This window comes from Columba livia, chromosome 1 (genome assembly GCF_036013475.1).
Source record: "Columba livia isolate bColLiv1 breed racing homer chromosome 1, bColLiv1.pat.W.v2, whole genome shotgun sequence".
In the NCBI taxonomy this organism is placed as follows: domain Eukaryota; kingdom Metazoa; phylum Chordata; class Aves; order Columbiformes; family Columbidae; genus Columba; species Columba livia.
Window position 1 is genome coordinate 97,683,726 of NC_088602.1, and position 20,224 is coordinate 97,703,949.

At 39.7% G+C, this 20,224-nt stretch overlaps 1 protein-coding gene across 1 annotated transcript in view; it reads left to right on the forward strand.

Annotated features, from left to right (window-relative positions):
• LOC110358182 (protein SPT2 homolog) overlaps positions 1-20,224 on the forward strand; it is an 84,498-nt gene that overhangs the window by 3,386 nt on the left and 60,888 nt on the right. The window contains exon 4 of the mRNA XM_065049407.1: positions 1-20,224. This exon is cut by the window's right edge and continues 60,888 nt beyond it. Coding sequence (XP_064905479.1) covers positions 1-19 — 19 coding nt within the window. The 3' untranslated portion in view covers positions 20-20,224.

Genomic DNA, 20,224 nt, shown 5'->3' on the forward strand with positions numbered 1-20,224 from the left:
GATTCCTGGGAAGCCATGAAGGATGGGACAAACTCAGAGATGGAGCCTGAGGATTTTTTTAGAACTGATGAGTGGGAAGTTATCCTGGTAAGAAGTGTCAAAGTCCAACTATCGCTATGTTTGTTCATGGATTTATACTTTTGCATTTGGTTGTTCTTAGTCTAGCCTAAGAAGGCATTTTGTCTAAACCTTTAAATTGCTTCTGAGTTTATGTAGTTATATCACAAATGCCCACAGATGACCAAGCTGCCTTGTGTTGGCTCCCCTGCAGTAACTGGCATTGGGCACAGTTTTAGTTATCCCCAGCTGCAAGGTAGGTTGCAGACAGAATGATTTATCCCACTGTCAGAATGGGCTAAGGGTGTACATCCCATTAGGTATGAGTAAACAGCTGTCACCAATAAGCTATTAAGTTGTAGTATCTTGGAATCTTGAGATTCTGAAATCCAAATCAAAATGATTTTTTTCTACCCACTGTTTAAAAATAAATTCAGGAAATTATACTTCAGGTATAGCTTTGGGCACAGGAGCTGCAAGTTCTCTGTAAAGAAGCTGTATCTCTGTTAGTGAACAGTTAGACCCTGATCTGAGTGGGGCTTTTGGGTACCATTATATGCTTTCAAAATGTGCCTTTGACAGAGTACCCTGAAGAGCTATGGCAGTTCTTAACTTCAATTAAAAATAAAAGAAGTGAATAAATCTAGATTTGTTCTTCAGGGGAGAGGTCTTCTAACCATCTTTGCCTGGCCATCATGTTATCACTTGTCACCTGTTACTTCTGAGTGGGGACCCACTCATGTGCAGCTGGTGAGAAAAAAGCATCAGCATTAATTTCTGTACAGCCCTGTAGTTTTTTCTTATTGAACAAGAGTTATCAAAGCTATTAATTTAGGTTTTTTAAAGTCAATTGAACTGTTTATGTAGTATGGATCAGCATATGCTTATGGCTTTGTTGAACATTGTTGAGGTCATTAGTTGCTGCTAACACATTTAGAAGAGAAAATGAAAATGTCATTTGTCATTGGTACAAAATTTTAACGGGGTCTTCCATTACATCAAGTGTTCAAAATATTAAATAAAAGAAAACTGGTAACTAAGCAGTGTGATGCTCAAGAGTTCAATTTCCAGACACTTCTCAGTGCTAATTATGAAGTATTGACATAAATGAATGAAACTACTTGTTAAAGTGCCTTTTGCAGTGTATAGCAGTTATGTGTTCACAAGATGATTCATAACATTCAGCAATTTGTGATGAGTTTCCCTGCCATTACTGGAGATTACTAAGTATCAAATGTATTTGCACTACACTGGGTTACTTTAAATTAGATTTGATTGTGGAAAGGGAAGGAGAACCATCTTCTATTAACTGAAAAATCAGGCCTGTTTTATGAATCAGTTAGTCAGTATTGAATTTCTCTCTACTGTATATTACAATTTATCCTTTACAATAAAATACAAATGTTTCATCATCATTGCTATAAATACAGGAGTGTGTGGGAAACTCTCAAGACTTCTTTTGTGTTGAAAGTTATGTACATTATAACTAATAAAATATAGCAGACTTTCTGTAACTGAAGGTGGAATTCATAGTAAGAAATCTAATTTTGGAATCTAAATGTGTAAGGTCCCATTTTCAATCAGCAGACCTTAATTGTATAGAGTGCTATTTGATTTGATGCAGGATGTATTTGTAAGTACCACTCCCATTAACAGTGCAACGGATGCTGCATCTTAGAAAACTGTATTGTGCTTCTGCTTTGAACTGGAAGTTGTGGCTGGTTGTGTGTTCTGTTGTCTTAAGAAAACTGTGTTTAAGGGCTTGCACAATCAGTCATTCCACGCCATCATGACGATGGCCGTAATCTGTTAGATTATGAAGCATGATTGCCTGGCAGTTATTGGAAATGTCTGTTAATGATACCAGGGTTTTCCACAAGAAAAACTTTCCCACTCCTTAGTACTTGTGTAGGATTGTCTTCAAAATGGTTTGTGGGCACTGGGAGAATGTACTGGGCCCATGGGTTAATGATGCTGCATGGAAGACAGAGAAATTACTTTATAATATCTGTTTATTTTGTGAAATAACAGGTACCAGCCAGTCCGGTATGAAAGGCAGGTTTTTAGAAAATCAGCAGACTGTCTTTCAAGAGGATGAGGATGGTCTGAATCAAAGTCTCTGGATAGGGAGGCACAAAGTGAAAATTTCAGGTGGAATACTCTGAGCATAAGCATAAAACACAAGGAATGTGTCTGAGGCCATTTAGCTTGGACACTCTGGCTTCTCAGGCTGGAAGTTGATACCAGATCTCCAGTTGGAAGAGAATAGCATTTCCTTAATCTCAATAGTATTAATACAGCTGTTAAACCAAGGGGATAGCTATGATACTGCAAGATGCCCATTGTAGATTACTATAACTGAGGTAAACTCTTGTGAATGTCTCAACGTACTAACCATATGTGTAAAGAAAGTATACTGAGTTAGCAAATGCGTAAAGTAAACCTCCAGGCATGTGGTCCCACTGCTGTCTTTGGGCATGCTGCTACTGGGCTTCTACAAGAAGTCCTAATGCAGGAGAACATGAAAACTGTATAGGAGAAATGATCCTGAAATTACATTCTGTATGTAAGACCTTGCTCTTGGATGGTGACTCCATAGGATACTTAGAGCAAAAGGATACTGGTGACAGTATCCTTTTGCTCTAAGAATGCCATTGCATGGTGTCAATTCTAGATGACAGAGGACATCGTGGAGTCCACTTGACCAAATGGAGGGCTACTAACTGGATTTATGATGCAAGAAGGGAGAACCTTCCAACTACATGCCAAGATGTCTTAGAACAAAAGGAGTCTAGACTATCTTTTGATGCTGGAAAAGATGGTGAAGTGCTGGTGGCACAGAAAGGCTACCAAGATAGTGCTGGTAGCAACATCTGAGTTGCTAGGTAGAAGGTTAAAGACCTCTGCATCCTCAGTCTCCACTGTAATCTCAATAGCTTACATGAGGATAAGCAGAAAGGACACACAGGTCAAGATGACACAGCCTCTGGGGCTGAAATCCTTAACATTGCTGTACTTAGCACAGAAGTTGATGAAAGTCATTTAGAAAACAGTGAAGAGCTGCTGGAATAAGTTAGATCCAATTTAAACAGGAGCGCAGAAGAGCAGGCAGTCAGACCAAAATAGAAATGTTTCCATGCAAATACTAGAAGACTAGAAGATAAGATGGAAGGACTGAATGCCTAGTTCTAAAGTTATTGGCAGTATAGGTCTACTATAAAGAACATAGCTAGCAGGACACTTTGAGGATTTCTGTGAAAAGCCTGGTAAGAAGAACAGTTGAAAGAGTAAAATGCTTGCATTCATTGTGGAGAGACTCAGAACGAATGCATGTCCTCTAATAAGTGCTTCTCTGAACCTTTAAAAAAGATTTTTTTTAAAAAAAAAAAAGCAATTACCATGGTTGAGCAGGCTGTAAGGAACATGAAGATATCCTTCAAAAACTTATGCCCAAGAAAATAAAGGCAAAAATCAGGCAATTTAAACATAAAATATACAGTAAAACAAATAAAAGTCTGGTATGTGACTTATAAAAGGCAGAGAAGTTTGTCATAACTACTCTTTCAAAAACATCAGAAACAGGAGAGCTATTGGGTCAATAGGTAACTAAGATCTAAAAAAGCTCAAATAGGACTGTGCTGTAGCTGAAAGAGTATGAGATACTCATGTTCATGGTGCAGGAGCTCCCAAAGAAAACCTCTTCTCTCTGGGGAGAGAAACACAAGGTCCTTTTGAGGCACCTGTTCCAAATCAAAGTGCTGTTGGGACTTATTTTTATCATCTTGTTCTTAAAAAAAAAAAAGTATTTACAGCAAATTCCCATCTCTAGATGTGCCCAAGACCTCTAGAAGATCTCTTGCAATAAAATTGCTGAACTGTTAAGGGTGATGTTTAACAGCACAATACTACTGTGGTAGCAGTGAAGTTAAGGGTGCCAAAGGTGATGCCAGTTTTTAAAAAGGTTTCCAGAAAGCCTATAGCAAAGAACAGGGCAGATATGACTGGTGTTTCTGCCAGCTGATTTCCTGGTAAATATGGTGAAAACTAATGGCGATCATGGACAAATTTGATATACCAGGAAAGAGTCAGAACAGCCTCACAGGTCTGGTACAGTTCTTTGAAGGCGCTGTTGAAGTTGTGAGTAAGTGTGGTCTAGCTGATGCAGTATGCTTAGGTTTCAGAAAGTCTTTTGGGAACTACTCATCAAAGGTGCTGAGCAAAATGAAACTGCTCTGACATAAGAGGAAAGTTCTCTCCTAGACTGTTGGTTAAAAGATGGGGTAGGAATAAATGACCTGTTTTCGCAGAGGGGACAGAGGTCATTGGTGGAGTTGCTCATATGGATCTGTGCCAGTTTTAACACTAGTCAGCCTATAAATTGGTGGTCTGGAAGAGTGAGTGTAGAGTGATTCTAAGTTAACGAGTGTAGCAAAAAATGAAAGCTAATCATGAAGAGCCAAAGAGGGATCTCGTGATGCTTAGTAACTGGGGATGAAGCTTGCTGCTGATATTCCAAGTAATGCATGCAAGGGAGAACAGTCCTGCTGTTACTGTGAACTATTAGCACCAAAAGAAGTGGTGTTGCAGAGACCTTACTGTGGTAAGTTCAAGCATTGGTTGAATCTTTAGGACCAGTTAAAAACCCAAAATGCTAGAGAAGAATAGCCAACAGAACAGAAGTCTGTTATGCCAGTCTGTAAGCCACCTGTGCTTTTGTCTTGACCTCTGGGTACAGTTCTGATCCCTATATTTAAAGGAAGCATGAGGGGGGGAAAAAAAAGGAGACATAATAGAAGTAGAAATAGGTGGCAATAATGATAAGGCCCAATTAAGTAGATTAGGAATCTTCCGCCTGGCAAAGAAATAGCTAAAGATGAAAATGATAAAAATCTATGTAGGAGTGTAATAGAAAAAATGAGCAGGGAATGCTCATTAACTGTCTCTTGTAGTATAAGACCCAGAGGGGATCAAATAAAATTATCAAGCGACAGATTGAGAACAAGTAAGAGGCTGTATTTTTTTTTTTCTCATAATGCATAGTTTAACTGTGAGACACTGTATATACTAGGAGTTTATCTGGCTTTGGGCTTTCAGTGCAAAAGCATCTCCTCTTGATTAGAAGAACGCAAAGGCCAGTTCTTGAAGGCTGGGGAGGAACCCTGAGGTACATCCCTGCAAGTTTTCCCTGTCCTAGTGCTCTTTTCTTCAGACCTTGGCTCTCGGCCTTTGCTGAAGGCATCATATGGGGGATACGTGCATCTTTGGTCTGACAGAATATGGTTATTAATATGTAAAATGAAGACAAATTGCAGTCCCCTAAAGAAAATGCTGACCATATGCCACTCCAGATGCATTACAGAATTATTGGTGAAGAAAATGTGTTGAGAAGGACATTTTTTTTTTTCTTGGGCCTAATAATTTACCAATGAAGAAAAATAAATCAATTTGGTTTTGAAGACTGTACAAGTTCTCATTGTACCACATTGAATGTGAAGTTTAGTACCTATAAAAGGGTGTTGAGATTCTTTGTTCTGTGGTGTCACGATTCAGCTTTACTTCTGTGCTTGCTCAAAGCAAGTTGAGCATTTGTTATTCCTTGCAGTTTATCTTCAGATTAAAAACCTAAATGCAAAAATAAACTGGAAAAGTTAGGGACAGGCTTACCCATGTAATGAAATGTTACCTGTATAATAAAATGAAAAATACAGTTTTTTGAGTCTTGCACATGGAAGATGAAATCTCTTTTTGTATAAATATAGTGAGATTACACCTAGGTTCTTTCCCTATCCAAACATACAAGGACTAAAGCTATGTTAGGCTTGGTCTGGTAAGGACTTTGAGGAAAAAAGATTATTAAGAATAAAGGATGACTTGACCATTAGGTGTGAAAACAGCATTTGAATTTTAAAAGCACGTAGAAGTTACGGAACAAGAATTATGCAGTCATCCAAACCAGTTAACAAACTGAATGAAAGAAGAGCGTCCCAGTGCCAGGGCTTATAAGCTGGTGTGAGTACAACAGCTGTGAGGTACAGAACCAGCACAAACATGGCACTGCCCCCTGTGAGGAGATAAAAGGGCTAGATGTTGGGGTGTCCACTAGGTTAGTTCTAACGGAGGAAAATTAGTCGTCTAGGGTTCCTGTGGTAACAGTAACAATAAATCAGCTTATCCGATAGGTGACACAGAGCACCCCAAGCCAGTTCCTGCTCTGAATTACCCTCTAGAGGAGGCTTTTTCTGTCCATGCTGGTGCAGATGGACTAGGGACACAAAGACAACTGGCCTCCCTAGGTCAAAGTTGGCCTTTGAACATACCCATTCTATATGTTACCATCAGACCTGATTTTCCTAGATGTTTTAGTAGGTCACTCTTTCTTTCCAGTGGTACTAGGATAAAAATACACTGCAAGACAATACTAGCTAAACCCATTTTAAAGGTTTCATGTTGAAGTGCCTGTTTTATACTTAAAGTTCAGATTGTCCCTCAAAGTTTTCTGTACTTGCCTGACAAAGCCAAGAGCTATATTAAAAATAAGTTTAAAATACTTTTTTGTTTAAGAAAAAAACCTGTAAAATCAAAGATTTTTCTGAAATAAAACATACAAAAAGAGATCAAATGGAGGTTTTTAAATTATGAAGATTAGGCAATAGAGCCTGTTTGAAAGATGGGGTTAATTATGTACCCCACCAAGCACCCCCAAAACACACTTCTTTCTCAAGAATGGGAGAAGAATCAGTCTTCTCATTAGCTCAGTTATTTTTTATGATGTCCTTGAATGATCTTTAGATTTCTCCTATTTGTTCAACAAAAGCAAAACATAGTTCTAAGATTTTTTTTTTCGTTTATATTTTCAATAATGGAATACGATACCAAAGAAAAAGTGTAAGCAAAATCTTGTTTTCATCTTTGTTTGGCACTTAGTGTAGTTAGGTAATGAAGCTGAACCACTGGCAGTGCTGATCCAAAATGGTCAGCAGAGACTATGGTAAGTTTTAGTTTTATTTTTCTAAAAGTAATTTGGTACCAGGTGCCATGGATCAGAAGTTCACTAGTAATGTAATCCAAGGCTTAGACTTTCACATCAGTTTAAAACTATACTATAAACTATAATGCATAGTTTTGAATAGGTGAGAGAATGCACCAGCCAAGCACACTTTTCAAGCAATAGTTTTTCTAGTGTTATATCAGGAAGGGTACACTTATATCTATAGGTTTTGTTTTTTTTTTTTTGAAACTCAGTTACACTTTTCTAATACAAAATCCTCTGAGAAGACAGGTTGTGTATTTCAGTGTTATGAAACTTATACATATGTACCTTTTTTTTCCTTTTTAGTATCAGCTAAACTTAGTGTATTTCTCATTTTTTTAGGGGGAGGGTGACTGGATCTGTCATTATTCTCTAATGCCTTACAAATAGTTGATCATACTTGGTAGTTTTTATCTGGATGGTTCCTGGTGTTCCTGATAATTCAGGTAGTCGTGTACTCTATAATGAAAATAATAATTTTGAAGTCAAAACGAAAGTCACGTGCTGTCCTTGACTCAGATTTCAGTTATATGAAGTTTGTGTTGCTCACAAATAAAGCTGAAACCTTCAATAAAATGGAAGGCAGAGCCCAAAACAAAAAAGCTTATCAGATCTCTGCTGAGCCCAGTGGCTGGAGACAGATGTACTTCTGACATCACCTCCTACAGCCTTGCATCCTGCTGGTTCCTGGGAATGTAAAGAATTTGTGAGTCCTCTCATTTAGGCGACTTAAACTGTTGCAGATTGCTGCTTCTCCTTTCAGATACACTACCTATTTTTGTTTCTCTGCTTTTTATTTGCTTCTGTGTGATTTTACCTTTGATCATTTCCCAATTGCACAAATGTTATAGTCGGCTGTTGTGGGTTTTTTTTGTTTTTTTTTTTTGTTTGTTTATTTTCTGTTGTTGGTTTTTTGTTGTGTTTTTTTTTTTCCTTTGTGTGTGTGTGTGAGTTTTGTTTTGTTTAATTTTGACTATCTCAGTGTTTCCTGAAACTTGTAAAGATCACCTCTCTTTACTCTGTGAGCAAATAACTTCTAATTGGAATGGATATTTAACAGGATATTAAAGATGCAGACGTAACAGTGGAATCCCCATTGACCCAAATCTGATAATTTTGTGCTTTTAAAGAAGTTTTTATTTCTCTTGTTCAGTCAGAACAAGCTGAGCACCCTAAGTGGTAGTGTGCTGCATCAGTTTTCTGATGAGAAATGCCTTCTGAGGGTTACTCTGTTTAACACATTTTACCTCACCAGATAAACATGAATAGATCAATTACAGAGACCAAGCCGGTACTGGCAACTTTTTAAACCATGTTATTTCAAATGCTCGTTGATGGGGGCATTTGCATGTTGAGTTAGGAACTTGAAAAGTTGTAAGCTCCTCTTGAGTGTGGTGAAGATGCTTTTGAACATGGGTGTTCTGTTGAATGATTTCTGGTCTCTGAGACTGTACCATAAATAGCTCATAAGCTCTGTTGTACACTGGGTTCAATCTAAAGTATTCCGGCAACAAGGTTGTTGGAAAAAGCCAAAGACCAAAGAATCTTTCTGTTTTTTCCACCTTAGTGCCAGTCATGGCTTCACTTGCTTTAACTTTCTGTGGTCCAGTTCTTTGGGGCAGTTTCTGAGTGAAAGGCAAGGCTGCTTGCTGCACAGAGCTGCTCACCTGAGGGTGAGGTTAGTGACTTTAGAGATGCAGGACTGGACTGTGATTGTGCTGTAGACACAAGGTTGTCCTCTGTGGGAAGTTCTTGATCTACCTACCATCTTTCCCTTCAGACCATTTGGAAAGAGACCTGCCCATCTGCTGAAACGATGAGCACAGGGACCTGACTTTGAGAGATGATTTCGAGTTCTGGATGGCAGGTGAAGGTAAAGCACTCGCCTACAGCACAGGGTCCAGGCTAAGGTAGGATTTAAGATCAGTGTCTACACTTGATTAGGCCTGGGTTGTTTCCAGCTTTGGCTAGGCACTCTGGATTGTCCTTCTGAGACCTACCTCTTCCCACTGCCTAGGTTAGGAGCCCATCTATCTACTGCAGGGCTCTGGCTTCTGCTTTGGGGGCCAGTCTGCTATTGTCTAGGAGCTTCTATCAGAGCCTTTTATTTTATCTGGTGTTCGGATCAGCGTCAACAAGGTGGGATTTCAAGGAGCTGCAGCATCCAGAGACAGTAGCTGTTCTGGGGCAAAATATTTCCTCAGCCTTTTCATCAGATTTATGTTTCTTTATTTTTAACTGCTGAACATGGCCAGTAATACTCTGTGCTGTGTCCAGCTCAAACTTGACATCTGCCGAACACTGTCTGAATGATCTTGTGTAAATCCTTGTCCATTGCTGCCTCCACTGCATCAGTCTTCTTGTTTTCTTTTTTAAAATTTCATCAGTACAGATTATGACTTGTAGGTGGCAACTGAGGGTGGAAACACTTAGAACAGAACTGTGACCTGCCTTTCTGTTTGAACCTGGTCTACATGTGGATGTTACAAAAGGAAAAATGACTAGCTAGGTGTAATTGTGTGAAATTTAACTTAATTTTATTTTTTTAGGTACTGGGCAGTTCAGGGGAGAGCATTTGGTAAAATCAGGGATGTGTTTCAAATTTCTGCCAAATGTCACTTTTTAGCTTGACATTTAGAGTCCAACATGCAGAAGTTGTGAGGCTTTTGGGAAGTGGTATGATATAAAAAATGAAGTTTTAGAAATAAAAACATGTAGCTTTTATCTAAAGCATAGGTATTAAGTACCTTGGTGGGCAGTGATACTTGGGCAAGAATTTTGATGCTAGCACTAGAGGTTAAGTAGTGTAGTGGGAAAGAGAAATGTGTGCCTAGATTTCATGTCCATCACGTTCTTTACATCTAATGAAATCAGAGGTGGTGACAAAAACTTATCAAAAGGCCTAGGGAATAAAAACCAAAGGGACAAGGTAGCCCAGGCAAAAGGCATGATGCCTGAATACCTAAACAGATAATATTAACAAGGTCTATTTAACAGTCATTTTGTCAAATGAACCTTTTTACAATTCCTTTTTTTTTTTAATCTGAATTTTGGTTGCTGCCTGCTTGCTGAGGTGTTTGTTTGGTGTGTGTTATTTGATTTTTTTTGTGTGTGTGTTGTTTTTTTTCCTGACATTCTTCAGTGATCATGCTCTGTCAAAATACGTCCATCTAATTATCCATATTTGAATTGGGAAATATTTGATTCAGAAAATGCTATAGATCTTCAATCCCCTGATTTATTATTTTATACAGCAGTGTATCAGAACTGATAAAAAGTTTTGTCTCTCAGTCAAACGTTTCTTAAAGAGCACAGGACTTTCCTTGAGTGGCGGTTGTGTTGGTTATGTGATGAAAGAAATGCTGCTGTCTTATTATTAAAGTTCATAGTTGTTTTTGTTGCCTGCTCTAGTTGTCTCAAATGTTCTTTTACACTTTCTGTCACCAGCCTGTATTACTCTAAGACCCTTACAAGGAAGCTTCTCTTATTTTAAAAAGCTGCTTACACAGTTACCATTTAGAGTCACTTAAGTTTTCCACCACATTTACTGATAAAGGCATTTGACTTGTATGATGCCTTGAAAATCTAGCACTTTCCTTCTTTTCCAAGGCAGAGTCCTTTACTGTATTTTTTGACACTGAATGTTAATCTCCTTCAAACTAGTTTTACTGAAATGTTCATTATTATCATCTTTTTTCTCCCACTCTGATAAACCCATTTTCTGTTCCCACTTTGTCAGACTAGACTTCTTCCCTTCTTTTAGGCAGTGTTATTTTCTGCTGGCGTATTAGTCGAAGGGCATTAGCTTTGACTTTGGGGCATTCACAAAGTCTGTCTTTGGTCTAGTGGGAGTACTGACTGTGTTTCCTCCCTGGCTAATGGAAAACAATTGGGGTTTCTAGGGCAATTCTGGGTTTCCAAGTTAGGCTTTTTTTTTCTCCTGAATTGACCTCCAGAGAAAGCCACAGCTTTTGGAGATGGTGCCAGCTGAAGTGTCCCTTCTGCTGCTGTTGCAGCGCTGCAAGTGGAGGGCAAAGGTTCCTTTCTGATTCCTACAGCTGTAGCAAGGCTGGTGCTGATGGCCACTGGTGGGGAACTAGGTGTCCATACCCATGGTAGCTGGATGTGTCTGGAGGGGAGAAATAAGATGAATGGTTGAGAATTACACCTTTTTGTTAGGTTATAGGGCCTGGGTGTTTATACTGCCTTAAACTGTGTGCACTTGATACAAAATATACCCTACAAGCATTTCAGTACTTGTGTTGTGTTTCTGGTTTTAGTGACTGCTGGATATTAGAGAATCCAAATAGTTTAGCTGGGATTTTCTCAGGGTGCCTCACATATAACTGGACTGCAAACAGTTAGTGGCTAGTGTCGTTGGCTTCATAATATGGAAATGACTTTTTATCATAGTTGTAAAAAAATTGTCCTGTTTTGCCATGTAGAAAACTTTATTTCTATCATACCTGAATCAAACAGACTTCTGAAGCTGGTAGGTGGCTAAAATATTATGTGGTGCTCTTACCAACCAGTCACTGAATTGATTTTTAACTTAAGAAATTTAGTTCTTGTAGTGTGTCTCCATCTTTGTTCTTGTTCTGGAAAAAGCTGAGACTTCTGTGGAACCAAGGCTGCCTTGGAGACCGCAGAGGCCTCCTCCTTATCCCTGTGTGTGGGGTTGCGCAACGTCTGCTTCCAGGCTGTTATTAAATCAATAATGATTGTTTGCTGCTATGGATATACATGATGCTTCACAATGCATAGGTTTGGAGACCTAAAGAAAAAAATGGTGTCTCTGCTTTGAAATGCATTTTTTAGAATAAAAAAGATACTACAGAAGAGATGAAGCCTTTGCTGTTTGCTGTTTTTCTTTCTCTTAAGTCATTATTTTCTCTTTCCCATTATATTAGTGTATTAGTCTAACTAATCTCATTCAGAAGGTTTACTTCAAATGTATATACTTGTGTATTTTAAAGACAAATGCCAAACTCATATTTGTAAGAATGTAATATTTCTGTTATTTGTATCTCTTGTAATTACTGTAGAAATTACTGTTAAAACTTGAACGATAGATTAACATCATTGCATTTCTCTTTTTTTAATGTGAGTGGATTTACTATTTGCAGTTCTTGACCTTGCTATTAATCTACAGATTTTTTTTTTCCATATTTCTACATGTGTTTTCATTTTCTATGTTAATTTTTCTGCATATATTGAAAGGGGATTGAGGGTGGCAGAAGTACACAAAGATGTGCAGAGAAGCATGGCCTTGTGAGGCATATAATTAAATTGTTTATTTGATGTTAATAATTTGCTTAATACTATACCTAAAGTCTAAGTTTGGAAGAAGAATGTGGGGAATTCTTTTAGACAGTGACACAAGAGTAGGAAAGAATGTTAACAGACAGTGATTAATTACTTCATTGCAAAAGGGGAGCTTTTTGTATCTCAGTTTGAAATGAGTTGCCATATGTTGAGAAGGCAGAGACTGGCAGAAGACTTTCCTGTCTTACTAAGCTGTCAGATCAGGAAATAACTAAATTTACCATGGGGAGTTTACCTAACTAACCACAACCTTTTACTAATATGTTCACTTTGTCCTCACATACAAATTTTGAAATAAAAGTGCCAGTACTCATGTGTCACTGATGGGAAGTAAAAGGCAATATTTTGGTCATAATTGGTAGGAGGCGAGACTGACATTCACATGCGTTTTCCCCAATTACAGAATGAGCACAAAATATTTCATAGAAATTCGATAATTTCTTAAAATTTCTGTCATGCTTACCTGGCATTTGGAAATGCTTGGGCTTTTTGCTCTCATAATGCTTAGTCTTTAAAAGTGGTTTTCTTTAAATAGAAAATGAGTTATTTGTTTAAAATGGTAAATATTTTCTTTAGATTTCAGTCCTCAGCTTTAGCATAGCCCTGAGAATCTAACAAGATTCAAGGCCACAAAGATCCTTATGCTATTTTTTAAAACCTACTGGCATGCCAAAGGACGCAGACAGCAATGTGCTCAGTGATGATTCTGCTGTGCTCAATATCTTGCAAAAACGTAAGAGGATGACACAGAATCTATGGCTTGGCCTGGTGCTTTGTTCGAACATATTATTCTCATTGCTAATTTATAGACTTATCCTTAAGTTCCACTTGAAGACACTTCATTTTTATTCTTTAAATCACTTGGGGCTTTTTGTATTTCTTCTTCATTTTTAACACCTCCTGCATTATGGTTCAGATGTCTGTTTATTGTAGAATTCATCTCACCATACGTAGAAAAAGCAAGATTGGCAAGCCTGTTTCTGTTAGGTGTCTAGGGATTGCCCAAAGCCTTTTTTGCCGTAACACTGTCTGCAAGGCACACATTAAGTGCTTTCTTCAGTAATCTAACACCTCCATGGAAGTAGCCGCTGTCCAGGTTATGGTCTCAAGTTTCAGAGATGCACCAGCTTTCTGTGTTCTTAGGAGTATGACCTTGCATTTGCATTACAGCTTACCTTCACTGTGTGTTATTTGTGTATGCAGCTGGAAATGTGGGGAAGCACTAGGCCTGATTGGAGATAAGTATGCTTATATATCTGAGTATCTGAGTCTTACAGCACTCCTTTAGAACTGATTCTACTGTATGAGCCTTAAGAGTAAAAAAACAGTTCTAAACTGTGTCTTCTCTAAACCCTTGAATGTTGTAATTATTTAAAAACTAGTCACCTACATGTATGCTTACTCACACTTAATATTGTGCTTTGCAGTTAAGTTGAACTGTACTTTCCTCTTACACAGGGAAAAGACTATAAAATTTTACTTTTTATTTCTACAAACTCAAGGAGCTCTTGGGAATTCCCCTGTTCACACCTTGCCCCTTTGCAATCTGTTTCCATCTTTCTGTTAAGTTAGATTATTATTATTTTCTTTTCTAAACTAGAGGACACCCATACTGGCTGTTGTCATTTTCTTCCTTCTGTGACCTTGACCACCCACAGTTACATGGCTGGGGTGCCTTTGTTAGACGGTACAGGTTCTAGCCTGACTGCTTGACTGCAAAAGCAGGTTTATCTGGAGACTGTGAAGGGATGAGAGCTGCTGCGCTTGGCATTTAGGCCCCATTTTGCCTGATGACTTGCTGTTGTCTGTCTCCTGACTGGGGGGGGGTGAGAGTTAAAATGCCTGTTTGACATTTCATGCCTTCTGTTCATATCTGGTATATAACTTATGTTTTGGGATGCTGCCTTATGAAGTGACTCCATGGTGTACAACACCTTGGGCTAAGCCAAGGTTATGTTCTGTATTTATAGAACCACTTTCTGGAGCATTTCAAAACCTTCTCAGGGCTGCTTACAGGTCAGATAACTCTATTCTAATGTTCTGGTTTATTGAAATGACTTTAGAAATGTAATGTCATCTTAAATTAAAGCAGGCATTCATCTCTTCCACAGGTCCTTCACCTCCTGGTTGATCTTGGCAGATCTTTCTACCCATGTCTGATAGTCTGTAACTAATCTCGGGCAGACTAAACCAGGCCTTCCAAAGCTTCACCTCTTGTATAAGTAGTCTAATATGTTCCCCTGTCTCTGTGTCATGGATGATGGCAATGGTAGGTGAATAGCTACCAGTGCCTCTTAACTGTGCAATGTCCTAGAAGTCCTAGCAGAGCAGCCTGACAAACTTGGGAGGAGATGCAAAGAGCATTTCTACCCTTATGTCGTGATAGGAGATGTTGCCTTTTGCATGAATAGTTTTGGAACTGTTGATCTGTTTCAGACAACTGACAAGTCAGGGTCATTACAAAGCTGTCCAGCTCCCCCTGCACATGTGCTTTTTGTCGACTTAAACCCTTTTTTAACCTCTTATGTTTTGAAATAATGATCAGCTTTGTCAGTCAATAAGTATTCCTGGTGTGTGGTGAATCCCCATAACAAGTTACACTCCTATAAACAGGACTGTAGAGCTTCAGCCTTAAGATATTTTTTATACAAAAACATATTCTGTATTCCTGTCTAGTATAAACTAGACTAGGGCTGTTTAACTGCTGAAGTCTATATGTGGCTTGACAGGACTGTCTGTGTAATCCTCTTTCCCAAAGGCTTCTTCAATCTAGACCATGGATTTGGAGACAGCAGCCCGTTACTGCCACTGTTTTCCCTGCAGCCTCTCTGTTGTCACTCTACATATTGTTCCACAGGAGACACTATGCCTGCATATGTGTTGTCACAACTGGCATAAAACACAACTTGTGTGGGTCCCTTCCTTGTCTATGTGTGAGTTGTTGCTGGGGATAACTGAGGCTGCTTATAAACAGTGTGAATTTTCTAAGCAATAATGACCCATTCCTTGCAGTCATCTCTTCTTTCCAGAGGGCAGATGAGGATTCAAACTGTGGTGTGAATCTGCTTCTTGGCCTTTTGACTAAGATCAAGTCTAGTGTAGTATGTTCAGGAAGTCTGCCTCAAGGCAGCATCCAGGATTTGCACAAACTGTGTTGTGCTCATGTGAGTTTGTGCTGCTAAGATGTTCAGAGCCCACACATGCAAATGAAAGGTGATGATGTTGGGGTCTCACAAGATGTACACGAGGTTGGGGCAGGAGGCATAGTGTCATGATGTTTGGTACTGCTATGCCATTTCACGTCTTTGAGTGTGGAGCAGAGTTTTGAGAGGCTGGTGGTATTGTCTGTTCTCCTCAGCTGGTCCAGGTTGTCAGGTGGCCATGAACACCAGTTCTTGAGGAAATGTTAGAAACTGGAGAATCAAATTATGATGGGAATACTGGAACTCCATTACTGTCCCTCTAGGCTATCAAATTGCTTACCCTAGAAAACCATTTTTTGGGTGGGTGGGGGAATTCAGAAACCACTCACACCCTGCATTTGTGCTTTTTTTCTTTTTTTTTTCCCTCCTTTGGAGAAAAGGAGCAGAGTTACTAAGCAAGAAACTGACATCCTCATTGGGTGCTGGGAAGGGACAAAAACAAATGCACAGCAGCTGTCCCTTGTGCTTGGCGTGTTCAGGTGAAATGGACCAGAGTGACATAAAACAAGGCAGAAGGTCTTCTCTGGTGTGGCTTGGGACTGCAATATAATGTCATGGTATAGTGGATCTTCCTCTTTTATGGTATAGTTTATTGGTGTCTATGCAGAAGACTGGGTCACATGCAAATGAAAAGGAGCAGTTATGTTTCTCCACAACCAAAGGACATGTGGATTGCCTAGCTGTAGGTAAACTCAATTTCTAGAGAAGAGGGTAGCAGGAAGAGATAATAATGAACTATGGAGTGAGATGTCAACTGGTAATATCATACATCTGGTAAAAACAGGTGCAGGAGATTCCTAAATCATCTGGGTGATAACTTCTTGGTACAGGTACTAAGGGAACCAACCAGAAAAGGTGCCTTCCTAGATTTGCTGCTCACTAACAGTGAGGGTCTTGCAGGCAAAGTGGTGATTGGTGGCTGTCTCAGCCAGGTTCAAAATCTATGCTAACAGGAGGAAAACTGCCAGCAAGACCTCAGCTCTGGATATGAGGAGAGCAAATTTCAGGTTGCTCAGAGAACTACTTATTTAGGCTCCCTGGGAAATAGCTGAGGGAAGTGCTGAGGTCCATCAGTGCTGGTCACTTTTTAAGTACCACCTCCTTTGCTTTTAAGCACAGGAACAGGCAGTTCCAAAATGTTCAAAGTCAAGCAGGTGAGGCAGAAAGCTGGCTTGGATGGGTAGGGATCTTCTTCTTGAACTACGTCAAAAAAAGTATTAGCATACGGTCAGTTGAAGCAATTTAAAGTGTCATAGGAGGACTAGAGAGATGCAGCTCACCACTGTAGGGAGGAAGTTTGTGTGGCCAAAGATCAATTAGAGTTGAAGCTGGACAGTACTGTGAGAGATAATAAAAAGGGCTTTTTAAAATATATTAATGGCAAAAGGCAAACCAGAAATAACATTGGCCCACTACTTGGTGAGGATGGTCACCACATAAACAGGGACATAGACAAAACAAATGCTTTCTTTACCTTGGTCTTCAACACTGAAGATGGGCTTTGGGACCCCCATAGCCCTGGGCTAGAGAACCATGGCTGTGAGAATGATAAACTCCCAATCAATCCCAAACTTGTGTGGGATTTGCTGCTCCAGCTAGACCCCTGTAAGTTGATGGGGCCTGATGAGATTCATCCAAGGGTACTTAAAGCGATGGCTAATGTCATAGCAAAACGTGTCTCTGATTTTTCAATGCTTCTGGAATCTGGAAAGGTCCCAGTTGACTGGGAGCTGGCAAATGTTGTCCCAATCTTCAAGAAGAGTAACAAGGAGAAGGGTTTAGAGGGGAAGCCATATGAGGAGTGGCTAAAGTCACTGGGTTTGTTCAGACTGGAGGAGGCTGAGGGGAGATCTCATGACGGCCACAGCTTCCTCACAAGGGGAAAAGGAGGGGCAGGTGCTGAGCTCTTCTCTCTGGTGACCAGTGACAGAACCCAAGGGAATGTCAGGAAGATGTGTCAGGGGAGGTTTAGGTTGGACATGAGGAAAAAAGGCTCCCCAGGGAGATGTCACGGCCCCAAGCCTGACAGTGTTCAAGAAGAGACTGGACAATGCCCTCAGACACATGGTGTGGACTGTGGGGTTGTCCTGTGCAGGGATAGGAGTTGGACTCAATGATCCTTGTGGGTCCCTTCCAACTCAGAACATTCTGTGATCAACTCTTGCAATGTTAAATTGACTTCAAAATAAAAGATGTGCTAGAATTGAGTTATGTTACTTTGAGGTTTTGAGTGTTAAGTATGTAGCATACTAGAACTCAAAACTAAAAATGGAGTGAGGGTGTGATAGCTCAGACATGGTTGTGACAGGTGAGGTCTGTCTACAGACTATTCAGGCCTCTGAATGCAGAAAACCAGTTGAAGAGTGTTGAATGGGTTGCTACAGGTAAAATTCTGTATACTTACTTATTTAAAAATAGCTAACATGTTGATATTTTTCTAGAAAAATGAAGTGTTTGTTTCAGAGCTAAATGTTTACATTCATAGAAGGGGAGAATCATACTTGTATACATTATGAAAAATAGGGGAACAATGTAGATCTGGACTGCTATTCCCAATAGATGTTTTGTTTTGTTTTTTTTTTTTTTTTTTTTGTGTTCCCTAGTACATGCTAAAAATATGTTCAATATCTTAACATCTGCATTGTTATGAAAAATGGCATGTCTTTGTTTTGGTTTCAGCTGTGTCTTTCTTGCATTACATTTTGTTCCATGTGCTCTCTTCAGTTGGGATGTGAAGTCATTTTCTTTTGTCAGCTGCAGACCTAATTGCCCTGAGTCCAGGACTGTACTGTGCAGTACTTGAATAAGTTATTTCTTTTGTTCTGCCTCAAAAAAACCCCAATCTTTATGGTGGGGAATATGGAGTTATTTAATTGTGAAATATCTTCTGTTTGGCAGAGAGGGGCAGTAAATAGGGTAAAAATAAAGGGAACTAAGCCTCTTTAAATGTAGAAAAATGGAAATTGAAGAAAGACTGAGTATGTGGGTGTATTTTGCATACTACTGTGTCTTAGCATCTCTAATCCTAAGTGCACCAGCATGTCCCATTGATTTCAAGTGGAGGATGGAATGCACATGAGGTAGACCCTCTCCTGGTTATACATGCCCTTAGAAGGCTCCTGAGCACTGTGCAGCAGGGGAAGATGAGCGAGTGAAGGTTGGTTGCAGTTCTGATTCACGTGTAAAACAGAAGAAGAAAACCAGCCAAGAAATAGGACCGGACTTGCTGGAAACATAAGAGAAGGAAACACCAAGGCAATTTGGTAATGACGACAACATGGCAGTAGGTGAGGGACAGCCATGGGGAAAGTCATTAGCTGTTGGATGCTGCTGGTTCCCAGCACACTATGTGGAACACAAGATTCCTGGGTTCTTCTTTCTCTCCTGCTCTGGGGCACTGCCAGAGCTGATACCCACACACTGATTTTTGGTTTCTTGATTGACTCAAGCAACAAAGCTGAGTGTTAATGTTCTAATGCTTTCTCTCAGGTGTGCAGTTGTCAATAGGTTGCCACAAAAAGGAATCAAAGAGGAATTTGACTGCCTGGGTTGTTGTTTTTTTGTTTTTTTTTTTTTTTTTTTTTTTTCCTAAAGTTGAAGAAACTCTACATGTACAGAATGCACTTTAAAAGGCATGTTAAGGGGGCAAAGCCAGGCATCCAAATGAAATGAAATTGAGGTTGCGTGTGTTTCTTTAGTTCTGCATTCTTGGATGTATGAGTTGGTGCAAAATCTTCTAATGAATGGTAAGTATTGTGATTTTTTTTTTTTCCAGAAGAGACATACCTGTGACAAAATGATAGTGTTTATGGGATGAGTTGGGAATATGTAGTAGATGAGGTGATCACAGATATTCATGAGATGGTTTGCTTGTACAAAGCTATAGCAGACACTTGGCTGCCATTGGCAGCCTCCTCATCGCAGGGGCTCCTGCCAGATGCTCAACCTGCAGCTCAACTCTTCTGGTCAACAGCACCTGTGGCAACAACAACTTCTGGGGCTTACCTATGTTTAGTGCCCTCCCTTAGTAGATCCCTAGAGGTGTAGGAGGTTTCCTTCTTTTGTGCACTTGCAGTGAGCCAGCAGTGTGACAGCAGGTCCTGGCTTCCTACAAGCTTCCCGTGTGCTTTAAAGGAGGTGCTGGCCTGTGTGGGCAGCCTTCATTTATCATTTTGAAGTAGCCAGCATCCTGCTAATGGTGCATGTGGTATACTTTGGGAACATATCATCTCTGAATTTCTTCTTGTCACAAGAGCAGGAAAGTGTAAGTGATATAGGGCATTGGACAAGGACAGAGGAGGATCTCATGGCTAAGACATCAGATGGTATGAGAGTGTGCTGAATTCTGGCACTGCTGCCTGTGCTACAGAGTTCCTGTGTGAAGCTGTCATTTTGGGGCCAACTGCTCAAATTCTAGTGCATGTCTTGTTTTCTGGATTTCTAAATCAACTGCAGGAGATGCGTGGTCACTCAAAGCCAATTTTAGATGACTTGATGTGAGGAATGCAATAAAAGGCACAACCTCAAGTAAGGAATGATAGGCAGTGAGACTTAACTACTGAATATGTTATGTGATACTGGAAGAATTGGACAGCCTGGGGCCTGGAAT